The sequence below is a fragment of the Pelmatolapia mariae genome, linkage group LG5 (assembly GCF_036321145.2).
Source record: "Pelmatolapia mariae isolate MD_Pm_ZW linkage group LG5, Pm_UMD_F_2, whole genome shotgun sequence".
Taxonomy (NCBI): Eukaryota; Metazoa; Chordata; class Actinopteri; order Cichliformes; family Cichlidae; genus Pelmatolapia; species Pelmatolapia mariae.
In genome coordinates this window covers 9,982,665-10,007,169 of record NC_086231.1, presented here as the reverse complement: position 1 = coordinate 10,007,169, position 24,505 = coordinate 9,982,665, and the positions used below count along the sequence as shown (strand labels likewise).

Sequence of the window (24,505 nt, the reverse complement as noted above, 5' to 3'; positions counted from 1 at the left end):
CTTGAACAAGCTGGATACTTGTTATGCAAGCATATGGTATTTCATTTTTCTCCCAAGTCTCTAATTTCTCTAACACCCTTTCCAAAAATAGTGCAGCCATTTGCATACCTGCAGTGTGATAACACTGCTGTGTGAAATAACACACTGTGCAGTGTTTACAGATGAGCCTTCCTCATTTGCTGCTGTGACAAGAGAAAAGCTGTCAGATCCAGGGAAATGAAAGGAAGACAGTCACAATTATTATGGGATCATTTAAAGACTTTGCAGGCTTCGTGACGAATCACATTTCCACTAAAGATGGCATGTGATTGAAACAGAAAAATCCGAATGAATTAGAATGAGGTCCTCTTCCGTAAATAATATTTTACACTAACACACCCTTCCCCTTGCTTTCTTTACGAGTGCAGGCAAACAATGTTTTAAAATGTTTATTATTTGTCCAGTACAATTTGGTTTGTATCAGAGGTATATGGAAAATTAAACATATTTCATTAGTAGCAAATGAATATCCTTTTTTAAATCTGTATTTATACAACACAGTGTCTTTACAAATACAGACCACAAGACAGAAAAGAAAGGATTTTATTAGCAGTATTACTGTTTTTTTAACGAAACATGAAAATACAGCTACACATATGATCTCTTTAACAGTATCTGTTTGACATTTGGAAATGCATTCAGCAGCAGTAGCATTGTCACCACTCTCTTCTGTCACCCAGTTTAGATTTAAGCCTTACTGACATTTATCTGACAAAACATAACATGGTTTTTTTGGTATTCTAAGCAATATCGAGACACACTGTACGAGAGCAGCCACTACTAACTCTGCTTTCCAGGGTGCACAACGCCAGAATGTTATTTTGGGGACAGATTTTGAATAGAAATTGAATAGAAAAATAGAAATGAATCTGAAGTTTATACTGCAGATAACTCAACAGTGCATGCTGTAATGTGCTGATATTGTTACTTAATTAAACAAGTAAGGGAGAGGAAACTGCCATGCTAACATATGCTTTAAACTAACAATTAAGCTAAATAAATAAATTGTTAATGTACAGTAACTACATAGTAGTTGGAAATGATATGTATCAAAAGCCTCCCTCTGATTCCTTGACTTAGGTATGTGTCTGTTGTTATTAGCTGGGAATGTAGTTTGCCTTGTAACAGAAAAATGATTCGGCTAATTTAATCCCATTTAGCTATTCCGATGGTGTCATTTTTTTTCTTGAATATGTCAATATGCTCATCTACAATTACAAACTTTTGTCTCTGAGACTCAGTTCCTTCAAAAGTCCTTCCAATAGACTCTTTTAATGTGAACTTGCAACTAATAACATCTTTCCAGTGGCTGTTTTCAAATGTTGTTATTTAATAGAAACTGCCACAAGAAGTTGAAACTGGAGACTTGAAAAATGAAATTCAGGTGCAAAAAAGAATTGATTAGTTCAAGCCTGTCAAGCTTTCCATTGTTGCAATGCTGCTTTAAAGTTTAAAGTTATGACAGCAAAAGACTAAAAATCACACGTGATCTTAATTCTGAAGGACTGGGTCGTTCACTGCACGGAAATATAAAAGTATGCTTCTCATAGCTAGCTTACAAATGTGGCTTCAGCTTCTGATTACTTGACATGTGTGGAAGATATGTTCAGATTAGCAGCACTTTGTGTACAAAGCTACTCTGAACCAATTTTAAAGGCCTTTGTTATAATAAAAAAAACATAATACGTGTTATTTGTTCTTACATAAACCTTTAAATGTTTGCTTACTATAGAAACAACCTTTGACCATGCAGTTTGATTAGTGCTATGAATTGTTGTTCCAACTTTCAAACACCCTGCTTTACTTTTCCATGAAAAAGAGAAAAAGAAGAACAGAAATTTGGCAAATGTAGCAGTAGCCAACATAAGTTTGGCTGGAGTTGATAAGCATCAAATTCCCCGTTTGCAGGAAGGAGGTGCTACCATTAGAACTTTAAATTCTCATATAGTGCAATCTTGGCTAAGTGCAATGCTGAAAAGAACCTGTAAACCCACAAAAATATGTTTATTTTGTTATATTCTGCAGATATGCACTGTTGCTCATCTTGTAGAGCATGCACACCACTTCAGTATAGAAAACCAAAGCTTGACAGGCCTGCTGACATACCTAGTTACCGTTATGACCGGACAGTTTATGAAAGGAGTTTATTCAGAGGTCATTTTATATAAATTTATAATAATCATATCTTTAAAGTGTACCAGATGGTGTCAACTCTAGCAAATAAACAACATCCATACAGTAAAAATCACATTGTTTATAAGGATGTGGCATTTTCAGCACAACATGTGACATTACAGGCTGGTACCAACAAACAGTATGAGATAACACAAATTTCATGAGTGTGTACCAGGATCATAGGAGTTTCCTTTGTGCTTTTATTGATGCCTACACAAATGGAAAAATAACAAAAAACAAAGAAGGCCACATTTATTTTTTGTCAGTTTCTGCAAAAATGTGCTTAAAAATGATGCACATTCAGGGCTATGACTTCTTCAAAGGGGACAGAGGCATTTAGAATTCCTTTTTAACTTTTTTTAACCACACAGAAACAATGACTATTTTCTCATGGCTCTTTTTCTATCTGCTGTTTGTTTGCATTGAGAGGCTTGACATTCTTTCTGCTACATATCTCAATTTTACTGAATTATTCATGCCTTACAAGAATGTAAGAAGCAGTGCAATATACCTTCAGTTTGGGTGGCAAAAAAAGAGTCTAGCTTTCTGCTTTCCATATCTTAATAATGGAGGATTTAAATATACAAAATGCAAATATTGTAGCAAAAAGACATCCATGAAATTCAGGGCATAAGTTTATTAAATTTGGAATGTGCTGTACTGTTGCTGCTTTGAATACAGATCCTGTTCATGAAGCCGGGCCACGTTCACACTGCAAGCTTTAGCGCTCAATTCAGATTTAATGCTCATATCTGACGTTGTGTTGTTGTTGTGGTTGTTGCTTGCGTGCCTGCCTGCCTGCTTACAAAACTATTTAAATAGCCAGTTCAAATAGTAAATACATTTCTAATTCCACGGTGAACTGCTTGCCATCATAAACTGACCCACATTTGAAAAAGAACAAAAACAAAAATGTTGCATGCAACATGCTGTAAAGAATTAAACACATGGGCCACTGAGGCCATAGTGTTTCCTTTATAAGCTGATGTACAGTGGAAGCCAAATAGTTCATAAGGATGACAACAAGGATGAGGAAAAACAGAGCCAGCTTCTTAACACTATCCCCGCCAATGATGAAATATTCCAGCAATCAGTGTTTTCATATCATAAAAAAATCTCATTCTTACTTTTTCTTTTGGATTTCACTTTCTTTTAGCCTCATCTGCTCCCTGAAAAAGCACATAGAGTTGGGTTTTATCACCTGCCAACAAGGCTGGGTTGTTTAGAGTGATGTAAAAGCTGCGTGTTTACCAACATGACTGTTTCAATTGAGTTTGCATTGCAAAAACCCTTCTGGCTGGTCATGATTTTTAAATTTCTTTGAACAGTCATTAAATTGTTAGAACAAATATGTCTTGTCTTCACATATACATTCTTTCTAGTTTTTCTACCAGCTCGCTGTACTATCTAATGCTACAGCCAGAAAATTTTGGCAGTTCACCTAGAAGCTGTTTGCCAAGAACAACAAAAATAGAAGAACGCCTTACTAACTACGAGGCACTGGACTGTTAAAACATGTGTGACACAGCGGGGTGCTACGGCAAAAGCTGGACAAACACGCAAAGGCAAACACCACTACAGCCAGTCAAAGAATAGTCTAACATTTACCAGATAATTTTGGTCTAAATCAGAAATTAAAAAGTTGGTATTTCAACTGATTGCTGATTTGGACACTTTTGCCTGCAGTCTGAATGTAGCCATAAGAATTTTGATATGAAATTTTAATTTGGCAATATCAAAGCCTCAACTTTAATGCAAGATATCAAACTTTCTAATAAAGGTACAGCAAGATGTAAGTTATCTTTTAAATATTACTGGATGTTTAATTATTTATTCCTAAAGAAGCCAAACTCTTGCTTGTCACCCTCGTTCCCTTTTTCTTTTGAAGTGACCTTCCTGTTAACGTAAGTGTTGAACACTGTCATTTATATAACCAAGTAAGACAGAATGGAAGAAAATGTAAATCTTTGGAGATTATACCTGTTGGAGTAAAATGTGTGTACAGTGTGATTTGGCTTTGATTTGGGAGCTATGTTTACCTCACTAGAAACAACAAAGTCCTTATATGCAATTTCTCCTCCATCTGAACCTTTGGCAGATGAACACAGTACCAGTCTATTTGCTGTAATTGAGGACTAGCCAAAATTAGGTTCACCATTTAAAGTGCATCATTTAACACAACAATTCTACATAGATTCTATTTTTATATTGCATTTACCATAATTTATTCATTTAATTGATTATGCTGTTGATATTTTATGAATTTCTTTCTACACAGTTCACAAGTATCGATCTAAGGAAGTTACAGTATGTCCTCTTGATTTCTATGATTGTTTTACTTTACACCATTTTATTTTGTACATAAATTTGTGATTATGTAATAAATATGTGCTAGAATGTGTAGACCCACTAGAAGCTTTTTCTGCCTGCAGTACATAATTACCCAAATCCTGCTTGTTGAGCTGACATCCCTGCCACAGTCTAATTCTACATGCAGAGAGAACAACAGTATTTGCCTTCTTCAGTGCTTGTGAACAACGTCTTAATGTTAGTGAGAGTGGCTGTCCAACAGAGACTCGAGAAAATGGCAGGATATGCCAGCATATCATGTTATAGGCAGTTATATATCGAGGTCACTGGTCAATATGACATCCTTTTTTATGGAATCAAGATCAAGCATTCTGGCCTACTCAGATAAAACCCCAGTGAAAATCATTCAAAGGGTCACACTAACTTTGAAGCCATTTTTACAGGATTTCAGATTCCAGGATTGAATGTCCTACATGACTAAATTTTGAAAGATTTTTGGTATGACTAAGACTAATACGAGAGTACTGCAGCAACACTTTTTTTTATTATCTATTTCTTTTCTTTTTTTTATAAAGGTCTTGGCATATTTGTGTAGACTTATATCACTGAGCCAAGAGCCAGTGGCCATAAATGACCACAAGCGCTAACAGCCAAAAATAAGATCTCTATAATAGCATTTTGCAAGTGGTGCAGCACACACGCTAACCTTTAATAGGACTCATTCCTTTCCAGTGTCTTTTATTACCATATTTCAGAAGTCCATGTGCAAAGAAAACAACTTCAGCCTTAACAGGGCAAGATCGTACCATTGAACAGTCCTGGATATTGGCCAGAAAGGAAACGGCATGGGGCACACATTGTCTTCTATGTTCTCTCACTGCTGGAAGGAGAAGGGCCGTGCAGTTCTTTAAAAGTAAGTTCTTCTCACTCCTCACTCTCCTCTTCATCCCCCTTAGTGCCTTTACTCCAACGCTGGAAGCAATGAACAGTTGAAGCCAGGAAGAAACTGGTCATAATGGCCACCACAGACACTGAGATGCCAGAGAAAATGATGATAAGAAGGTCTGTTAGAGTCAGGGTGGCCTGGCACTCACGGAAGCTGTCCTTTGAGAGCTGGGTAAGGGATACACGTCTGCCATCCATAGGGAGGGAGCACTCCAAACCTTTGACCCCTACATAGAGAGAGTAAATGCAATTATACAAATGAACAAGACACATTGAACCTCACATTCATTCATTTCTATACAAATTCATTCTATGGCAGTACTTACATTACAGTTTACATCATATACAAAAACTAGCACATAGTCCAGGTACTGTAGGCCTTAATACAGTTCACTATATGCACTGCACAAACACAAGAACTCTAATTTAACTCCCCACTGGTTTAAAATTAAAGGTGATGTGCATTTGATCTACTGCTCATGCAGCCCACACCTGCTCAGAACTAAAGACTATCAAAGAAAAGTGGAGAGCATAGTTTGAGCTGTCCTGTTTGTATGAAGCCCTTTAATTCTGATAGTGGAATATCTCAGTTCAACAGGGTAACGCAGTTTCTTCCTAAGTGTGGGAGCTGATTTAATAACTGTAAGGTCGATCAGAAGTCTTCACTTATGAGTTGAAGTTGCACTGTGTATACAGTACACCCACCCACACCATGACTGTAGGTTCACTCTTGGAATACAGCTGAAATACTGTGAAGCAAAGTGATACAGTATATGCATTAGTGAGACATGGTTGATTTTATCTAGTGTGCTGTAGTGCTGTGAAAGGAGCCCATTTTCATGTCAAGATAAATGCATTAGTTTCAAATGGTTTGGTGAATGAAAATAATTTTAAAAATAATTTAATTTGCTAGCTGCACAAGGTAGATCTCTTAGAATGCACACGCTGTTGAATATGACCTCTGTTGCACTTCAAAAATCCACTGATGTACAGCATTAGCAAAGGGCACTGTCTCAGACAGGGGCACCTTGACCAAACTCATCTCAAGATGAAGCCGTGATAAATCAGTGAGTGCTGCTCTCTGTGCCTTTGTCACTTTAACGTGGTTTATTGTTCAGACATTGTTTAAATGGAAAAGGACAGTGACTGTGGCTTATTGGATTTCAAGGATACAAGCCCTTTATCAGAGTCTTCTTTTCCTCTCGTGATTACAAATGACATCAGCACTGGATCATTCGGATCAGTTTTAACATGCATGTGTTGATTACAGGCCACTGATACTATCACTAAAGACAGAAGGTGTTCATGCTTACAGAGTCAGGTATTCAAGTTATTTTAATGAAAACTTGATTAACATTTGACATTAACTTGATACAAGTTCTAATTTGGTGCTAGAAATCTTCTTTCTTTCTGTATTTCTTGACCTTCATACTGCAAATGTTATACATCAACAAATTTAATGTAACTAAATACTGGCAATGTACACAGGTGGGAAAAGTAACGTAGTACAAATATTTTGTTCTGTTCTGTGCTCTACTTGAGTTTTTAATTTTTTGGACAACTTGTTACTTTTATTCCCTACATTTTAGTACAAATATCTACTCTACTTAAATTTTTACAAAAAAAGGCCCAATACTTTTGGCTTAAGCCATTTGAGGGGAGTTATTGTTTCCTGTACCTCCACAAAGTAAATGGAGGGAACAATAATATATAAAATCTATCCTACTGGTGTACCCATCAGCTGTGCTTGTTGCACATAATAAGCATCAGTAAAATAGGTAAAAACATATAATTTAGACATCATTAATAGCAGTACTCAAGAATTACAGTGGGCTGGAATGATCCAGAAAAATCAGGAACGGCATTTTTGGTACAATTATTATGATTTAGACTCCACTTAAGTCTTATGGTTGTCTCACCCACTGAATCCACTTTTCATATCCCTCTTTAGGTATGGAGGCAAAGTCACTAAATCTACAATTTGGTAACAGCAAACAGAGACATTTACTATCTACCTAATCTACTTAATGAAGATTGTATGTACTTTTTCCACCTCTGACAATGTATTGTGTGAAGAACTAGACATATGGATGCAAGTGTTAGTTTATAGGTGGGTAGAGATAAATCTTTAGAATGTGGGTGGCTACTTTCTACTGATACTGTGCATGCAAATGCACACACTTGGCAGTACATCAATTCTGGATCTTTGCTCAACAGTCAGCACAACATGGAGCATACTGAAGATTTTCAGTACTGCCCGAGAGTGTGTTTGTTCAATTAAATACCTTAATTCTGCACCAAAATGACATTTTTTTATGTGGTGTTTAATTTATTACATTTAAATTGTGGTAAAGTATTAGAGTAATGTTAATAATACTAAACTAAATAAATAACTAAAACATCTGTGATGATCAATTAAATAATTGTTAAATGTATACAACTTTGTTGTAAAGGAACAAATAACCTTCGAAAGTTGAGCGAGTTGGAAATATAAATGTACAAATGTAAATATAATTGGAAATATGTGATGGTCCTTTGACTGACTGGTTAGAGTATTAGTTGGACTCTTTAAGACCTTGTTGAAACTTAGTGACACCAATCTCCTAATAAAAACCTCCTACATTTCCGCTGACATAAATATTATGGAACACGTCATCAAAATAACAACAACCCAAAATTACAGGACAGGAAAAAAGTTATGTTTCATACATATTAAATACACTATTTTGATTCAATGTTATTTTAAAATAACACCTGTCACAGTATTTGGGTTTTTCAGAAGGTTCTGTCCACATCTCCATCTCCGGCAAGGGTCTTTGTCACTAAACCTTTTAACAATAAAGTACAAAATCTAAATGTCAATAATCATGCACATATTTTGATCTAGTTTCATTTCCTCTGTTTTCATCCATCTTTTTCCAAGCACCTTCTTCACTTGTGCTAGACCGCAATAGGTCAGACAAAACATTAAAAAACACATTTCTTACAGACATCATGATTAATGTATTCCAGTGTAACTGTATAAACAATTTATAAATGCATTATAGCCTGGAAAACAATGAGGTTTGGTGGTTCTGCTCTTTTTAGCCTTAGACTTACATAAAAATGCCACATCCAAGTCATCATGTTTGGGAGTAATTCTGACAGTACATATTAATGTATTATACCTGTTATAACCATTTTTTAAGAACCACGGCATTAATGTATTTCAATTTCATCACAAAATCCCAGCATCAAGAGGCTTCAATAAGCCAATACCATCAGTCCTTATGAAGCTCAAGAGGAGCATATTGGTTCCTGGCATCATTAAGTCCACGACATGTCGGCCATATGCTCTGGGAATCAGAGATCAAAACAAATTCATGTTTCACTGCCTGTGAGAATACTGCTCATTCAAGTTGTCTGAGGGACATGCATGTGCTGAAGAGGCAAAGTTGGCCTTATAAAGGTCGCAATGTATTTAGAGATGTTTAATCTCCTTTCATGACAAGTATGAGCTGAAACGTTTTGTTGGCTTTTAATGCTTTCAAAATCCACTATTCTAAGCATTGCATTGCGTAACCAGCCACATGGCTCACACTTTGAAATTTGCAAAGTGCAGTTTAAATCAGCTGGGCTTCTTTGTTTTTCTTTTTTTTAATTGTTATTTTTTCCAACATTTCTATTTTCTCTGACAGTACTCAAAACTACTGCTTGGACCTATTTTATAGACATTAAGAGTGTGATTTCCTCCTTTAATATACAGGTTTATGAAATTAATTGTTTTTGTATAAAGAAGCATCTTGTTTTCTGTTTTATCTAATATGCACCATCAATATATATTCCAAAAAATAGACATGGGTAGAATGCAAATTAATTTGTATTAACTAGTTAACAGCAGTCATGCTGAATGAAAAGTCACCTCTAGCATAATTATCACATACAAACACTGCCTGTCTTGTCCATTTGCGCATAAAACAACCGATTTACATTCATATTCACAATGTGCTTTCTGCATTGCAAATAAACAGTCACCTTAGAGACTTCGCCTTTGCCTTTTGAGATAGTTCTGTCTGGTCTTGCCTCTTTCAGATGCTTGATTAATGACATCTGAGACTAAAATTATCCTGGTGAACACATGGCCCCTGCAGGAGTAGCAGCATTATCACATTTATCAAAATGGATTTAGAAAACAGACCATTGGTAGAAAGAGACAGCAAAGTTATCTTCTTCCCGGTAGTACTACTTTTGTGTGTGATAACAAACTTGTCATGTACCTTGACAACACAACTTTGTTTTTGTTAATTTTTACGTTTGTCTGAGCATGCCATACAATATGAAAAGCTCGCCTCGATTAATTTAAGATTTGTACCTAAACCACCTTGAAATAAGGGACATGTTGAACAGCTGTTGTGTTTAGCAAGAAGAGGAACTCTTATAGAAAGACATCTTATTGATACACAGAGGTTTTTCAGATTTTAGATGCAGGACATGGAAGACTGAGTCTGATATTTTAGAGGTAATTAACTGTGAGCTAACATTAAAAGAAAAAAACATTATCCCAGCTTGTTCTCCCATGGGATAAAATTACAGCCAAAATCTCACCAATGCTACAGCCAACTGACTGCAATTAAATCCATTATAATCCATTATTTTGAAATTACATGCAAACAAATCTTCTCTTATAAAACGATAACAGACTCTAGACTTGTATGAATGGAAATAGCCTCTTAGTTATGAAAAGTCAAGCCAGTGCAGAAGAACCTTAAACCTGCATTCCTTATAATAGCCACAAACTCCAATGATACACAAATGTAAAACAAATGATTCTTCACCAAAGTGAAGAGTTTATGGTTTCACTCTTTCAAATCTTATTAAACAGCGCAAAATCACGATTTTGTTAAAAATGATCCAAAGAGTCAAACATTGTAACTAAACAGGGTCGGCTTCAGGGTGTAGCCACCCAGTACTGTATGAGCATATCATCGCTACAGCTTTTATGATAAAGTATTTGAATGTATTCCATCATATTCCTCCTATTCTGCACTCTAAAAAGTAATTCAGAGGCTTAGTAAATATCACTATAAATATAAGTTAGATGAGCCTGATAAAATCTATAAATATTCTTTTAGTAATTATTTGAGTTTGATAAGTTGAAATAAATGTCTAAAATGTTAACGTATGTGTTTGTGTTAAATAAGGTATTTATTTACATTTATCTCAGACAAAAAATTCAGTATGTGGTTCACAGCATAACTTCTTTGCATGTACTTAATATTTTTATTTAAAATTGAATCAAAATATTTGAGAAATAGGTATCTATACTCATCAGTATCTTGTACTAAAATAATTAATTATTCAAATCAATATTATTTATTGTCAGCAACTACAACTGAAAAGTGTAAGTAAAACACGATAATGCAGAGTAATTGAGTACCATGAGCCTTTTTCATTGTTTTGTTCATTTTGTTTTTTAAATACTCTGAGCTTTTGTGTTTGCTCTCCTGGTTTGCCATTTATCCTTCAAGTATGTAAGGCTTTGAGCTAAAAGGGAAAAGGCTCTTGCCTTTTTAGTGCTTGTTCATTTCGAGTTATTTCCATGTTTATGAAAATTAAAATTTCATTTGGAAAAATGTTAACATGTGGTCATTTTTCATACATGTATTATGAAACACACAACTACATATTAGTTTGTTTGGTTTTTTAGACTTAGACTACTAGTGAAATACAATAACATTCATATTTGAATGTTAGGGGGTGATCATGGCTCAAGAGTTGGCAGTTCGTCTTGTGATCGGAAGGTTGCCGGTTCGAGCCCCGGCACCAACAGTCTCGGTCGCCTACTGACGGCGGTCAGAGGGCCCGGTGGCACCAGTGTCCGGCAGCCTCGCCTCTGTCAGTGCACCCCAGGGCAGCTGTGGCTACAATGTAGCTTGCCATCACCAATGGGTGGATGACTGAATGCAGTGTAAAGCGCTTTGGGGTCCTTAGGGACTAAGTAAAGTGCTATACAAATACAGGCCATTTACCATATTTAATATGAAGTACAATTTTGATTACGTTCAGTTTACAATATTAAGTAGATGGAACAATATTTTGGATTAACTGACCATCTATATTTCAGTTACATTGACCAAGCATGTCAGTGTTATTTACTCAATTTTTTCATGTTTGTTTAACAACTTCAATTATTCATTTCAACTTAATATGTTTAAGATTTAGTTATTTAATTGATCGAGTATATTGAACAGATTTGGCTGGTTTCCAATCTACTCAATATTTTTAAGTGTAAAAGTATTTCCTCAAAAATTTTAAGTAAATTTCAGTTTTAGTTTTTAGAGTGTGGGTACAGCTCAGAACAACACAAATCTTGTATTTGTGAGTCTCACCTGTAATCAAAACACAGTTAATGCATTTATCACATTTATTAATTGAACTGAAATAAATGAATACACTTTCATCTAATATAATACTCATTGCTTCAGTAGTTATTTCTCACAGTTATTTAGTAGTATCTATTATTTAAACAACTCTGCCTCTGTCACATAACCATTGTTATAGCTGGAGTAATACAGGGAGCTGGGAACAAGCTTTGTGACAGCAGTTATCCAGGACATCCAATGTTAGGCTCAGTGAAGCCAGGAAACCCCAAGAGAGCCAGACTAACTTAAACTCACTTCTGGGAAGAGGCTCAAAGGATGAGGCTCTCTTTTGACTTTTCTATTTATACAACTAGTTTAAAGTAAAAAAAAATAATAAAAAAGTGAGTGCAATGCAAATACAGTTAACAGATACCAACTGCATAAGTGAGCGAGAGCGAGAGAGACAGAGAGACAGAGAGAAAAAGCTTTGTTTCCTTTGCTTATACCTGTAATTGAATTTGGTACCTGTCTTGTCCAGTGTAAATATGTTTAGCAATGATGTATCTGGAAATACAGACTGTGTTTTGTTGCCCGGGGATAACACAAAGATGCACATTATCAACCTAGACTGAGCATATGCTCTTAAATGTTTAAAGCCCAATTCTTTGTGAATCCAGCAAAACATTTAATAAAGATATGATTTCTAGTAACTGTAACTTCACACTTACTCTGGCAGAAAAATAAGATGGTGTTTTAAAGTACACAGAGTATCTAGGTCCATGCAGTGAGTCAATGACAGCTTGTTAAATGAGTAAGCTGACGGGGTACAATTTTCAGAGTTCAAAAATGACCCCAAACACCAGCGTGATCACACACACAAAAAAAACACGTGTAAGGAGCAGGCTACTGTGCACTGACACAACACAAATCAGATCCTTACACTATCAGGTATGTCGGCCCACACAGCTATGTTACATTCCTGGCACGGACAGTTGATGGATTACATTTAGGATTATAGCCAGTCAACAGGACGGGCTATCTGCTGTCTCAGTCGTGATTGATCTACCTAGCTGTGGCAGAATGATATCAGAGGTTTGTTTCTCCTCTCTCCCTCAACACCACATTCTTTGTCCAGATTGATCTCTGCACCAAAGGCTAAAAGCAAAATTACCCCATCAGTACATCTGCACACGTATAGTAGTTAGCTTTCATTTGGCCATAGCATACTGGTGTCGAGGTACTCTCTATGAATACTCCAGCTGCGACAATGATTAACAAAACTGTCCCCTCCCTGCTGTATTAAACGGGATGAATGTGCCATTCAAGTCCAATATTCAGCGGATGTAAATAGAACAAGGCAGGCATAATTGCAGAGCGACTGAAAAATGATTCAGTTCTAATCCTCCAAAGAATTTGAAGGAAATCTGGGAGAAAATGGTGAGATGTATGCAAGAAAAGGGCAGCAGCAGGGACTGGAGTGTGGAATGTGTGAAGTGAATGCACAGCTGCACAAAATGACGAGCACGTATGTGACAGTGGGGTGAGGGTGACTCGTTCAGAAGGGGATTCCTTCTGCATGTAGACTCAGAGACATCGTTGTACTATGGGAATATTTAAAACATCTCATCTCAAAAACAATTGAAATTGCTTATTCCCAAACACCAGAGGTGACTGTTTAAAAGCAAATGCTAGCAGATATATTTCTACTATGTCATTAGACTGACAATGCAATTTGTCTATTGTCATAATTCATCCCAATTAAACAGTTAAATATGCAAGTCATTTATGTCATTTATGCCTCGCAGTTGGCTACATAGATGCACAAAAAAAAAATCTATCATGCACGATGTTACACACTCTCAGCGAGATAATGCTTTTGGCTTTTCACCTTTTATTTCTGACACTGGCAGATTATCCCTTTCTGCTTTTGTATAAGCTCTGTCTGATGCTATCCCACTTTGTAATCCTGTCCACCTCTTCACGCTCAGCTTTCCCTTCCCGGTACTCTCTCCTTCACATCCCAACTTTAAATAAACATTAAATTAGGCCAAGATAAAACAAGCTGTCCGTCTGTGTTAATGGAACAGATATTTTCTCTCCATGGTAAAGATAGCAAACGATCATGCTGGGTAGCATGGCAACATGCGAGTGTCAGCCAGTGGCATCATATTTTCAGAGTGTGCTTTGGAGTGCGGAAACAGGTCTCAAAGGAGATACTTGATACGTTGTCAAGGAATATTCTGATTTTGACCCTGTCACATGAACTGCTAGTTTGTCGTGAAAGTGTTTATGTCACGACTAGTGTTGATAGCAACTGCATGACGAGGCTCAGATCCAGTCTACCGTCGCCCATGAGAGTTGGCCTGTCTTGCCCTGTAGGCAGCTCTAGCTCCAATTACCCTGGCCAATGTGCTGTAGAACTGTGTCACTGTGAATTATACATGGCCTTTGTTCATCCTTAACCCAAGAGCACTGGAGACAGCAGTGGATCATGTTTACACTCATCCTTCCACTGAAACATTCATGAACTTCACTGTTGGCTAAAAACTAGACATTTAAATGGTGCAAATTCTTTTTTTTTAATGGAAAAGTTTATATATATGACTAATCAGCTGACTGCTCAACAGGACAGTTGATGGTTTTTGTATAAAGAAATGGTAAGTCTGGTTTAACTAATTTTAAAACAATCAATATTAATTTTTATCAATGTTGCACATCAACTTTATTTTTCTATCCAAAAAGTCCTGAATTGATGCACCTTCCAAGCACTCATCATGCTGGCCTGCAGTAATCACTGTTATGCAAACACGAAATTGCGCTGTACTGTGAACTCGAAATCACAGGGGAAATCAAGAGGTGAAAAATGAAATGGGAATCCAGTTTACAGCATGGGCTCTTCAGCTGCTACATTATGCAGGTCTTAACAAGGAAGTCATTGATACCTAGGGAAAACATAAAATAGCAATACAATTTTTCTTTATTTACAAGTTTGAAATTAGTTTGAGCTAGAGCGACAGACAGAAAGAGGGATAGTTTATTAGTGCTCTATATTAATTCTGGAGAAGGATTTCTGATTTAAAATTTAGTGAAAGGCTTTTTCCTGCAGCAGTCTAGCTTCTGCGGTCTTTGTTGAATTGCTAAGAAAACAAAAGCACATTCTTCAGTGTTTCTAGGTCTTCTGTTTATTGGAACAAAACCAAGGGAACTACGCTGATTTTCAGCTGGACTTTCTTTTTCACTTTCGTGTTTCATGCCTTGTTTCCCCTGCTCTCTCAACATCATTTTGTGGCTTATCATCTGCGTAGCTGGAGCAGACTATGACTTGGTACTTGGATGGTACTTTCATCACGGCTCCCATTATCACATGGTACTAGTACACTTCCAGTAGCAGCTGCGTTTTTTTATGTGGCCATGCAAATGATGTTATCACAAGCTATTTGCATAGAGTTGCACATAACTGTTTGCTTGTTTTTCTATTCTACCCTTTTTGCAGTAACGCCACTTAGTTTCAGTCTGAAGCCACATGACAGTGAATATTAAAATGAGTATGTAGTGTTTAATTGGGATACCACTGGAGTAGCCTTAGCCCTTCTGTTTTTAATATTATTGAGCTCTTGCTGGTAAGAGAGACAACATTCTCAAATTTAAAAACTATTTTTTGTAGCTATTTACCTGATTTGCTGCTTGCTAAAAAAGACATGAGGATGCAACACCCACAAGTGTGAAAAGAGCACACTAAAGGAGAATTTAAATTCTACTTTCTGTCTCTATAACTGATTTTCTCTGAGATGAGTGAGACATTAAGTGGCAACGCCCACACTGATGATGGTTGTTAGAGTTGATACATATTGAAACGCTTACCAAGTCAAGCTCATTCACTAATGAGTGTCCATCTGTTTATTGTGTAACCACTACCAATACAGCATTTCAGAGACTAGGTCATTGCATTTTTCCATGATCGAGAGCTCAGCCATTACGTTAATTAGGTCTGGCAGTTTGATTCCTGCATGTGTGAACCGTGTTTGTAAGTCCAATTCACTATAAGCATCCCAGCTATTTGTGCTTCCCACAGAGACTCTGTGAAACCACAAATTCTCCTGCAATATGTTCTTAACTTCTTTATATTTGTATGAGCTGGTTGAAAATTTAGTTACGTAAAATAAACTTCTGCTCACTTCAAAAAACACATTCAAGGTGTTAGTGACATACATGAACATAACAACACATGGATATAATCCACAGACAGTATTTTGGTAGCTGTGTAGTTTTATCATGAGATACACAAAGCCGCTTCTATAAACTAAACACAGAATAAGACAGCAACTTGTTTGGAAAGATATTGTCCTGTGTGACTGGTACTAATTTGCATTGTTTTCCAATAGACTATAATAAAGTATAATTAGTATCCCTTTCACCAAGATATTATTTATCTTGGTCTTATTAACACTAGAAAGTAAATTCCAGACATATTTTGTTTAAAGGAAATGATAAAATATTACAAAAGACTGAGCATAGACTAGTTTAAAGACTCTTTACTATTAGGTTTGACTGTGCATTTTGTCCAAGCTGCTAGGGCCATAAAACAAACACTTTCTGATGGGAATGTAAAAGCTGCTGATGAGGTGAGATAAGCATTACTAACTGAATTTGAGAGTGTGTTTTGGGGCCAGTTGGCAGTCATGACAGCAGCTTGGCCAGGCCTTTGGCTTCTTCTTTGTTGTTGATGTCTGTCTGGCCAGCTTTTGCCTTGGTCCAGACCTCTGAATCAGTCCAATCGACTGTGTTGACTGATTCATCTGGCATCGTGACATACAAACAAACAATGTTTTCTATTGAAAAAGCAAAGAGTGCCATGGGATCTCTAACGATTAACCATTAGCCCCTTAAAAAAAGCATTAGATTCAGGTGGAGACATTGGTCTCTAGTGATTGATTAGGGAAATTCAAATCACCTTGTCCCACAGAAATTGGTTAGAACGGAGGTAATGTCGACTGGAGATGGAAATAAAGTGTGATGTGTGATATTAGGTAAGGCCAGCGCTGCTAATGCAATTCATTATGCCCGGGAGTTGACAACACATAGAGCCTGTGATTAATGCATTTGCAAACTCCTGCTTGGGGGAATTGGGTAATCTTGCCAGTTTATCAACTTTGTTTCCTCACAGGCCTAAACTTGCAAATTTGGGGCAAATGAAAAAAGAACACAGAAGCAGAATCAATAGCATGGTACACCATGGCCTAAATGTATATTAGAAGTTTGCTTTTGTGAGGTGTCAGCAGTTTGTAACAGCCAGCCACTTTGGGAGGGAGCTGAATTAGAGTGTTACCCAGTCAGTTCACAATTTTAGCGAGGGTTATTTCACACATAAGGCATAAGGGCAGGCTGGCATTGATTTGGACTACATCTTTTAATAATTAACCATGAATTTCATTACAGAATAGGAATTCTGGAAAGGATATCCACTATCTGAATATCCTGTCTACACAAGAGGGCAAGGTAGAACATCAGCTGGCAGGGTGAGGGGGGTTGGGTGTTACCCGACTGTCTGACAAAATATTAATGTCAAACCCAAATCATTATCTTTTCTTAAACCATATGAGTATTTTGGAGCTTTAACCAGAACAAACAGCAAATGAAAAGGAATCTAATTGTCAAAAATATAATAAAATGAAATAAACTGAACAATAACTAAGCCACATCTAAAAACAAGGTATACACGCAGGAAACACAATTGAGATTCTTTTAAAACAAATTCCATCTAACGTCATACTTCCTTAAAAAAGGTGCCAGCTTTGGAAATTTGAAAACACTCATGTGGATGTGCGCATGGTTTTTCTGCAAACACTCATATCTTCTTTTTCTCGGTTAACCTATTTAGGAGATGAGAGCAAGTTTAAAACCCCCATCTTGAACCACACTGTTATTCAGGCTTTTGATAAAACATGTTTCTTTGTTTATGCAGGGCAACATTTTACACCCTGACAGTAACTGTACACCTTCATCTTTAAACCCAATAAACTGTTCATGAACATTTTGTGGCGTATTCACAGGTTTGGTTGCTGTTTTGTTCTTAAATACACCCACTGTGAGCCACATTCAAACAAAGTTCTCAGAAGATCTACAGCACAGTTTAAAATTCATGCATAGCAGTACTGTCAGATTTGTTTATTTTAGCTTTTCGATCGAGTGCAGTAGTCTTCTCTTTTGAGAAACCTTCTGTCTCTTATGTGAGAATGTTGATTGCGATTAAGATATTTTATATAGCCTGATAAACAGAACGCCAAACAATGGTAATGCGTTCTGTTTTATCTGGGACATACCATGCAACTCCCTTTAGAATACATTAGCTCTGCTTTCATGATGTAAGAAGATCTTACCCTGCGTATAATACTTCTGAAAGGACATGGTGACCCCCTTTGTCTTGTTTTATTCCTCAGATAAGCATGCACACATGGAGATTGCCTTGTAAAGCCTCCAAAACTTCAGTCCTGTTATCTAACTCAACGCTGCAGGCTAAATCACAGTGGTAGACAGCGTGTGTATATTATGAGCCTTAAAATTCACATGGATAGAGCAATCAGCACAGGAACAGGAGGAAGAGTCTGATTTTCAGTGGCATAGAAAAAGGTTACATGGCTGAAATATTGTCAACTAAATAGCAAATATTATGTGAGAATTATATATATTATCTTAAATATTATATAGCCAATATAAATATAAGCCACAAATGAATGCTGATGATTACACAGGATATAGGTCAGGCTTATCTACACATTCAAATGTGAAACCATTAGAAAAGCAAGTTAGATTCTTAATGTGAGTTGTTAAATTTCTCTTTACAAATCAGACAATATTACATTTCAAGTTGCTTTCTATAACAATTGATTAACTTTATACACACACTATCCTCGCAGTTTTCACTTTCAAATGAGTGCTATTGTCTCGTATTACACACATGGTCTCACACATTATAGGCTGTGGGGGTGGAGGGAAAAAAAGACACAAAATTAGAACAAGGGAGAGGGAGGGGGGTTTCCTCTCCTACAGGGAAAACATAAATAGACCAGAGAAGTGTTGTGGTAATGGATTTGCCATAATACTGTTGAATGTTGTAAAGAGATATGGTTTATTTGGGTCAAACACATGAAGAGAAAATGGCTCTTTTTGTTACTTACCATTTGGAAGCTTATTACTGTTCTCCGTTAGCCATGCAAACAGGTTGGCAAAGTTGCAATTGCACACCCAGGGGTTGCCCTCAAGCCTCACTACCCGCAGGGAGGGCAACTGACTCAATGCCCCCACCTTTAGGGTAGACAGCGCATTACGCTCCAGTTCAAGTTCTCTCAGAGAGGTGAGGCCCAGGAAAGCATCCTCACTCACCTTGCTCAGATATGGGTTGTTTCCCAGTCGTAGTTTGATCAAACTCCGAGACTCCCCAAATGTCCCCTTAGGGATTTCAGTCAAATTGTTGCTGCCAAGGTCCAGGAAGACCAGCCTGGAAGAGGTGCTGAGAGTCCCTTGTTCTATGTGGGAAAGGGAGTTGTTCCGAAGGTCCAGATAGACCAAGTCACTGTATAGAACCAGAAAGTCAGAGGGGATACGGTTTATCCAGTTGTCGGCCAGCAAAAGCCTCCGCACATCCAAGGGGATCTCATCGGGTAAACTGGTTAGCCCACGGCCACTGCAGTCCACAGTGTGAGGATCTGGGCACAAGCAGGTTGTTGGGCAGTTCTCCCCCCGGGTCCATAAGACAGAGGACAGCAAGATGAGGATAAGCTGAAACCAGCAGACACATGGCAACATGGTCAAGGGGGGGAAATGAGTTAGGGGAGAAAGAGGCTTGGGGTTAGGACAAATAGGAGAGGGTGGTTTGGGGTTAGGAACAAGAGGATGAGGGTCAGAGGGCAGGAGATCAGGACAAGGGAGGGGAAGGGGTGACTGAAGGGGGTGAAGGGGATCAATCCTCCTGGAGAAACATCCTTTTGTTATGGAGATGAATTTCTGGAAGGACTCAGGAATTGGGAGATGGCAGAGCAGCGTTGAAAGCTGCTTTCCAAGGGATCATGTAGCGAGCTGCCTGGATAAAATAATAGCCTGCCTGCTTTGAATGAGGAAAGACAGGAGGATAGTAAGCAGTAGGTAGCTTGAAAGCAAGAACGACTGCTTTTAACAACGAGGGGAGGGTAGAATGAGAGTGGTAAATAGACACGAGCGAGCAGGGAATGAAGAGACGTCGGGGGCACAGACAAGGGAGAGGGGGGTTGAGGAGGAGGCTCTGTCCGCCACACTACCCCACAGTTGATCTGGCGGCAGTGACAGACAAAGACAATAAGGTCTCTGACACAAAAGGATATAATACGAAGCTCTGATTCAAGCATGACAAGCAAAGAGTAACATCGTTACATCCCTCCATTAGACCCAGGTCTCTGTATAGAAAAGCCCGTTGGTCTGATGAGAGAAAGAGAGAAGCTCACGGAACATCGCTCAAGTGTTCGTAAGGTTGTCTCCCCTTATTATTCCTTCTCTATCTCCCAGTGCCCTGCAACATGCTGTCTTACGCTGTCCAGCCCTGCATCAAAGCTGTGTGAGAGAGAATCCAAATATCCAGGCAGAAGCCTCGTGAATGTAGATTGCAGTGCTGAGCTGCACACAGCCATGCCAATCCAATGTCTGCCTCTGAATCTACCACAGTTTATCACATGCCCTCTCCCCTCTCATTATTTCCAGGGGGCGTGCCTGAACCACGCTGTCAACACGTGATGTCACTTCCTATAGTGTTAAAAATGATGATTAGTTGTATCTTAAAGTATAAAATTTGAAAGATGTGATGCTGTTTATTTTAATTGGCATTTATGTGCCCTTAAAGACATATCCAGGAAAAAATATCTATCATGTTATATACTTTTCATTTTTTTAAATTTAGCAATGAACATGTAGATATATCGATAGACAGACAGATGTATAAATATATAGAAGTGTAAATACAATGGTCTTTATTTATGTATATTTATGTTCCTGTAGTATTTTGTTTCTACAATGAACATGAGCACAGTTTTGGTGTAGTGTTAAAATGCCCTTGCAGATCACCTGTCCTCTTGAAAGGAAAGTTTATTAATTATTTAGCTTTTCAATTTATACATATTTATAACATCAGTATCTGAGGTGCATTCAAGTCTCAACCCATAACGTAAAGAAGAGGATTAATTCTGAGTGTGTATTGAATTCGACAAATGGGATTTTTCTCTAACAGGTAAATGTAATTAGACCACGGTTGTTGCAGGGTCAAGGCAAATTAGACCTGTGGAGAATGAGGGTCGTGTGAAATGTCTAAGAAAGTGGCTTTGTCATGCATGAAATGTCAGTGTCTATTTCCAAGATGATAACAGATTCACACACTGGTTCACAAGTTTAACAAAAATTGGCCATGCACACACCTGCCCATAATAACAGGAAGATGACAGTAACATCTAACTCATTTCATCACAGAAGATCTAATAATAACTCTTTGCTCAAACTTTGCATTCACTGAAATGTCTGCAGCGACATCGTGTTGACAGGGGTGAAAGGCTCTCTCATCAAAAAGGGATATTTTTTGCACAGTTAGCATATAAGAGCTGTAAAACTCTAAAAGCTGAGGCAGCGTAAATTGTTTTCTGTAAACACATTTCAGCTTTACATCTCACTGAGAGAATTCAATGGCACTGCTGTTTTTCACAGTATGATGAAATATTTTCTGTCTCACGGACAGTTTGATGCTTTTCTAAGAAACAGTTTCCTACACTGGAACATACTGATACAGTTGACTGCTCCATGTCCATTTTACTGCTGTTGTATTCAAATAAATATAGTGATATAAGTGATAAGGAAAAACTGTAAATCCCATATTTGGATCTGTAGATCATTCCTGACCTAAAGAAGTCTGTTATAAATAAATCAGCTGTTTCCACGATGTAGAAGTTTATAAATACCCAACCACCCATTTTCTCCAAATTATCCAGTTCCAGACATGTCAGTTTAAACAAAGAAACCCAAACCTCACTCCCCTGGCCACCTTCTCCAGCTCATCCAGGGGGACACCAAGGCATTCCCCAGCCAGCATTTCCAGTATGTCCTGGGTCTGCCCCGTTGCTTGTCAAGGCTACAAAACACATGTAGAATGGTTGGGCAAACTTCAGCAGACCTTTAAATATCCTGGAGAGGATTAAGAGCTGGTCAAGTGTTCTGTAACCTGGTTGAAAACTGCGATCCCCCTCCCGTGCAGACCATTCCAGGGAGGCTGAGGAATGTGATTTTACTGTGTAACCATAGATCAATTTCTTTTTTTTTAAATGATGGTTTACAAAGATCTGGATTTATATGGAAGCAGTGATTAAGTTATGTAATGTTTGTTGTCATTCCACACCTGCCCACCAGCTGTCACTAGAGAGTTTCACATCTTACCTCAGTGGTTTCATATACCTGAGATACTTTCCATGTGCATTTAAGTTCAAAATAAGGCTGCTGAAAGACAAACATAGCCTTCTGCTCTTAAAAGTGAAGCCAGTAAGAAGTGCCTTAAACCTGCATTCGTTCAGAAAAGAAGAGTCCTCTGGCTGCAACTAAGAGAAAATAACCCCACTCTTCACTTGAATTATAACTTCAGTAAACATTTTCATAATTAATTGATAGCTGCTTCAGCCCAGCACAATGTCCATTTTTTCCCCCATTATGCTCCCACTTAGACTAAAACAGGGAATACTTTATGGTGTGGTCACCTCTGCACTATCCTTCAATCTGCCTTCAGATTCTGCCTTTGCATAAAACACTTCTCAGTTAAAAAAAAAAAAAACACTAGTATTTTGTTTTTACTTGCTTACATTTTGGTTTCTATACGTTTTATCCTCAAATGTTTATTTATTGGTGCTGTCTTTTCACCTATGTTTGTTTTAGACTTATCATCCATGTGTGATGTGATTTCCAGTGTTTGAGTAGTTTAGAAATGTGTTAAGGTTTAGCTGGCAACAGGCCACCATGACCAAGACTGAATTCAGGCTCCTGTTCCTGCTCGTGGTTTCTGATCCAGTGATACAGGTTATTTATCAAAGCAAAAACGTTTTAATTCACGCGACAGTGCTGATAATTGTTCATTTACTCCTGAATGAAATACAAGTGATGGGCATGCATTTTGTATTGACATTCTTCTGTTCATGCCCTGTTGTTAGTTAAATGACTAATGCTTGAACTGATATTAGTCATTCAGTTGTAGTGGCATTTTTTTCCTTATTGTTGGATTTTTGTCTCACAGCTGCAAGAGCATAACTGCCTGCTGATTTATTGCCAAGCAGTTCAGAAGAAATGGGCTTTTAGACATTTAGAATGGAGATGGTTTACATTGAAATTCAGCTAGAGCAATGCCACCAGTGAGTTTAATGGCCACTCTGTTGCTGAGGGCAGTCATGCAGATGCCCAATCCTCAAACGTGATCCCCAGAGTCTCTTGACAGCCATTTGACAGTGTAAAAAGCCCTGAAATGTTTGTATGGGTGTAGTAGACCTTTTAGTCTGTCATGCATTCATAAAAAAGCTACATTCAAGATAACCCTATCTCTTCTCTAATATCAGTGATGATTAATGGCAAAAATATAAATAACATTGTAAAATAAAGGTTGGGTTTTTTTGTGGTGGTGGTGGGGAGGTGGGGGGTACTGCATATTGTTAACCATGATCGTTTACCCTTCTTTTCATTGAAAAGGGTACAAAAAAGATTGAATAACTGAGAAAAGCTCTGTCATATTCTTCTGTATCTATCAGTATTGACCACAGATACGTCAGTGGATTGATCTTATAGTGAAACTTGCATTGAACCAGCAGTGTATAAGGTTCCAAGGCAAAGAAAAACTGCTTTGACACTAATGTCTAACTGAATTTTTGTGTATCTATTCATGTTTTACAAATATTATGTTGCTCTTAAGCCTCTGGGAATACTGAAAATTCCTTGTTTCCCTTCACTTTGTTCTCTTTTAACCTTGAAAACCTGAGAAAAACAATTTGATATTGAGTGTCCACAAGAGGAATGGATAGAGCAAAGCTTTCTCAACAGATGCTTGCACAAATTGATTTTCTAGTCTCGCACCAATGACACGTAACTTAAGTGTTAAAAGTATTGTACATGTATCGGGGAGGGAAGAACAAGCCTGTGCTTGACATTTTAGTGACCTTGTCACTGGTGACGCAGCATTAATCCAGGTTTACACAGTTGATGTGCCCACTGGATTTCATGTGTACTGCATAAAAGTAGCAATTGCTTACTTGCACATTAAAAACCCCAATTTTTAATCTTCTGAAAGACATCTTTTTAAAGTTTAAATATAATTTTCTCCTTTTCAGTCGTACATGCAAAAATCCATACAGAACACACATCAAGAGTTCAAGGAGCAGATGTGCTGATGTTCAATATTCAAGTTGACATTAGCCAGTGCTTTGGGGTTAGTTTGTGTCAGAGCAACCTTGCTTAAGGGGATTTGGTTGCAAAAGGGACAGGCAATCAAATTTCTCAAGGGGCCACATGTGAAACTAGGACTGCTGTGGAGGGCTGCACCAATAAGCTAAACTCAATTCTGCTCAGTATTAATTTTAATTCTTTAAAGCTTATTTGGTTCAACCCTTTCAGTTTCTCATGTCATGTCACTATCAGCTCTGTTGAACACTGAGCAGTTG

General features: G+C 37.6%; 1 protein-coding gene across 1 annotated transcript; it reads right to left on the bottom strand.

The window, feature by feature from the left end:
• Window positions 1-443: 443 nt before the first annotated feature.
• Window positions 444-20,490, bottom strand: lrrc38b (leucine rich repeat containing 38b). The gene is made up of 2 exons (XM_063473620.1): window positions 18,986-20,490; window positions 444-5,696 (listed from the first exon to the last, which is right to left on the bottom strand). Exons 1-2 carry the CDS (start codon window positions 19,611-19,613, stop codon window positions 5,449-5,451), a joined length of 876 nt encoding a protein of 291 aa, XP_063329690.1. The 5' UTR covers window positions 19,614-20,490; the 3' UTR covers window positions 444-5,448.
• Window positions 20,491-24,505: the final 4,015 nt, after the last annotated feature.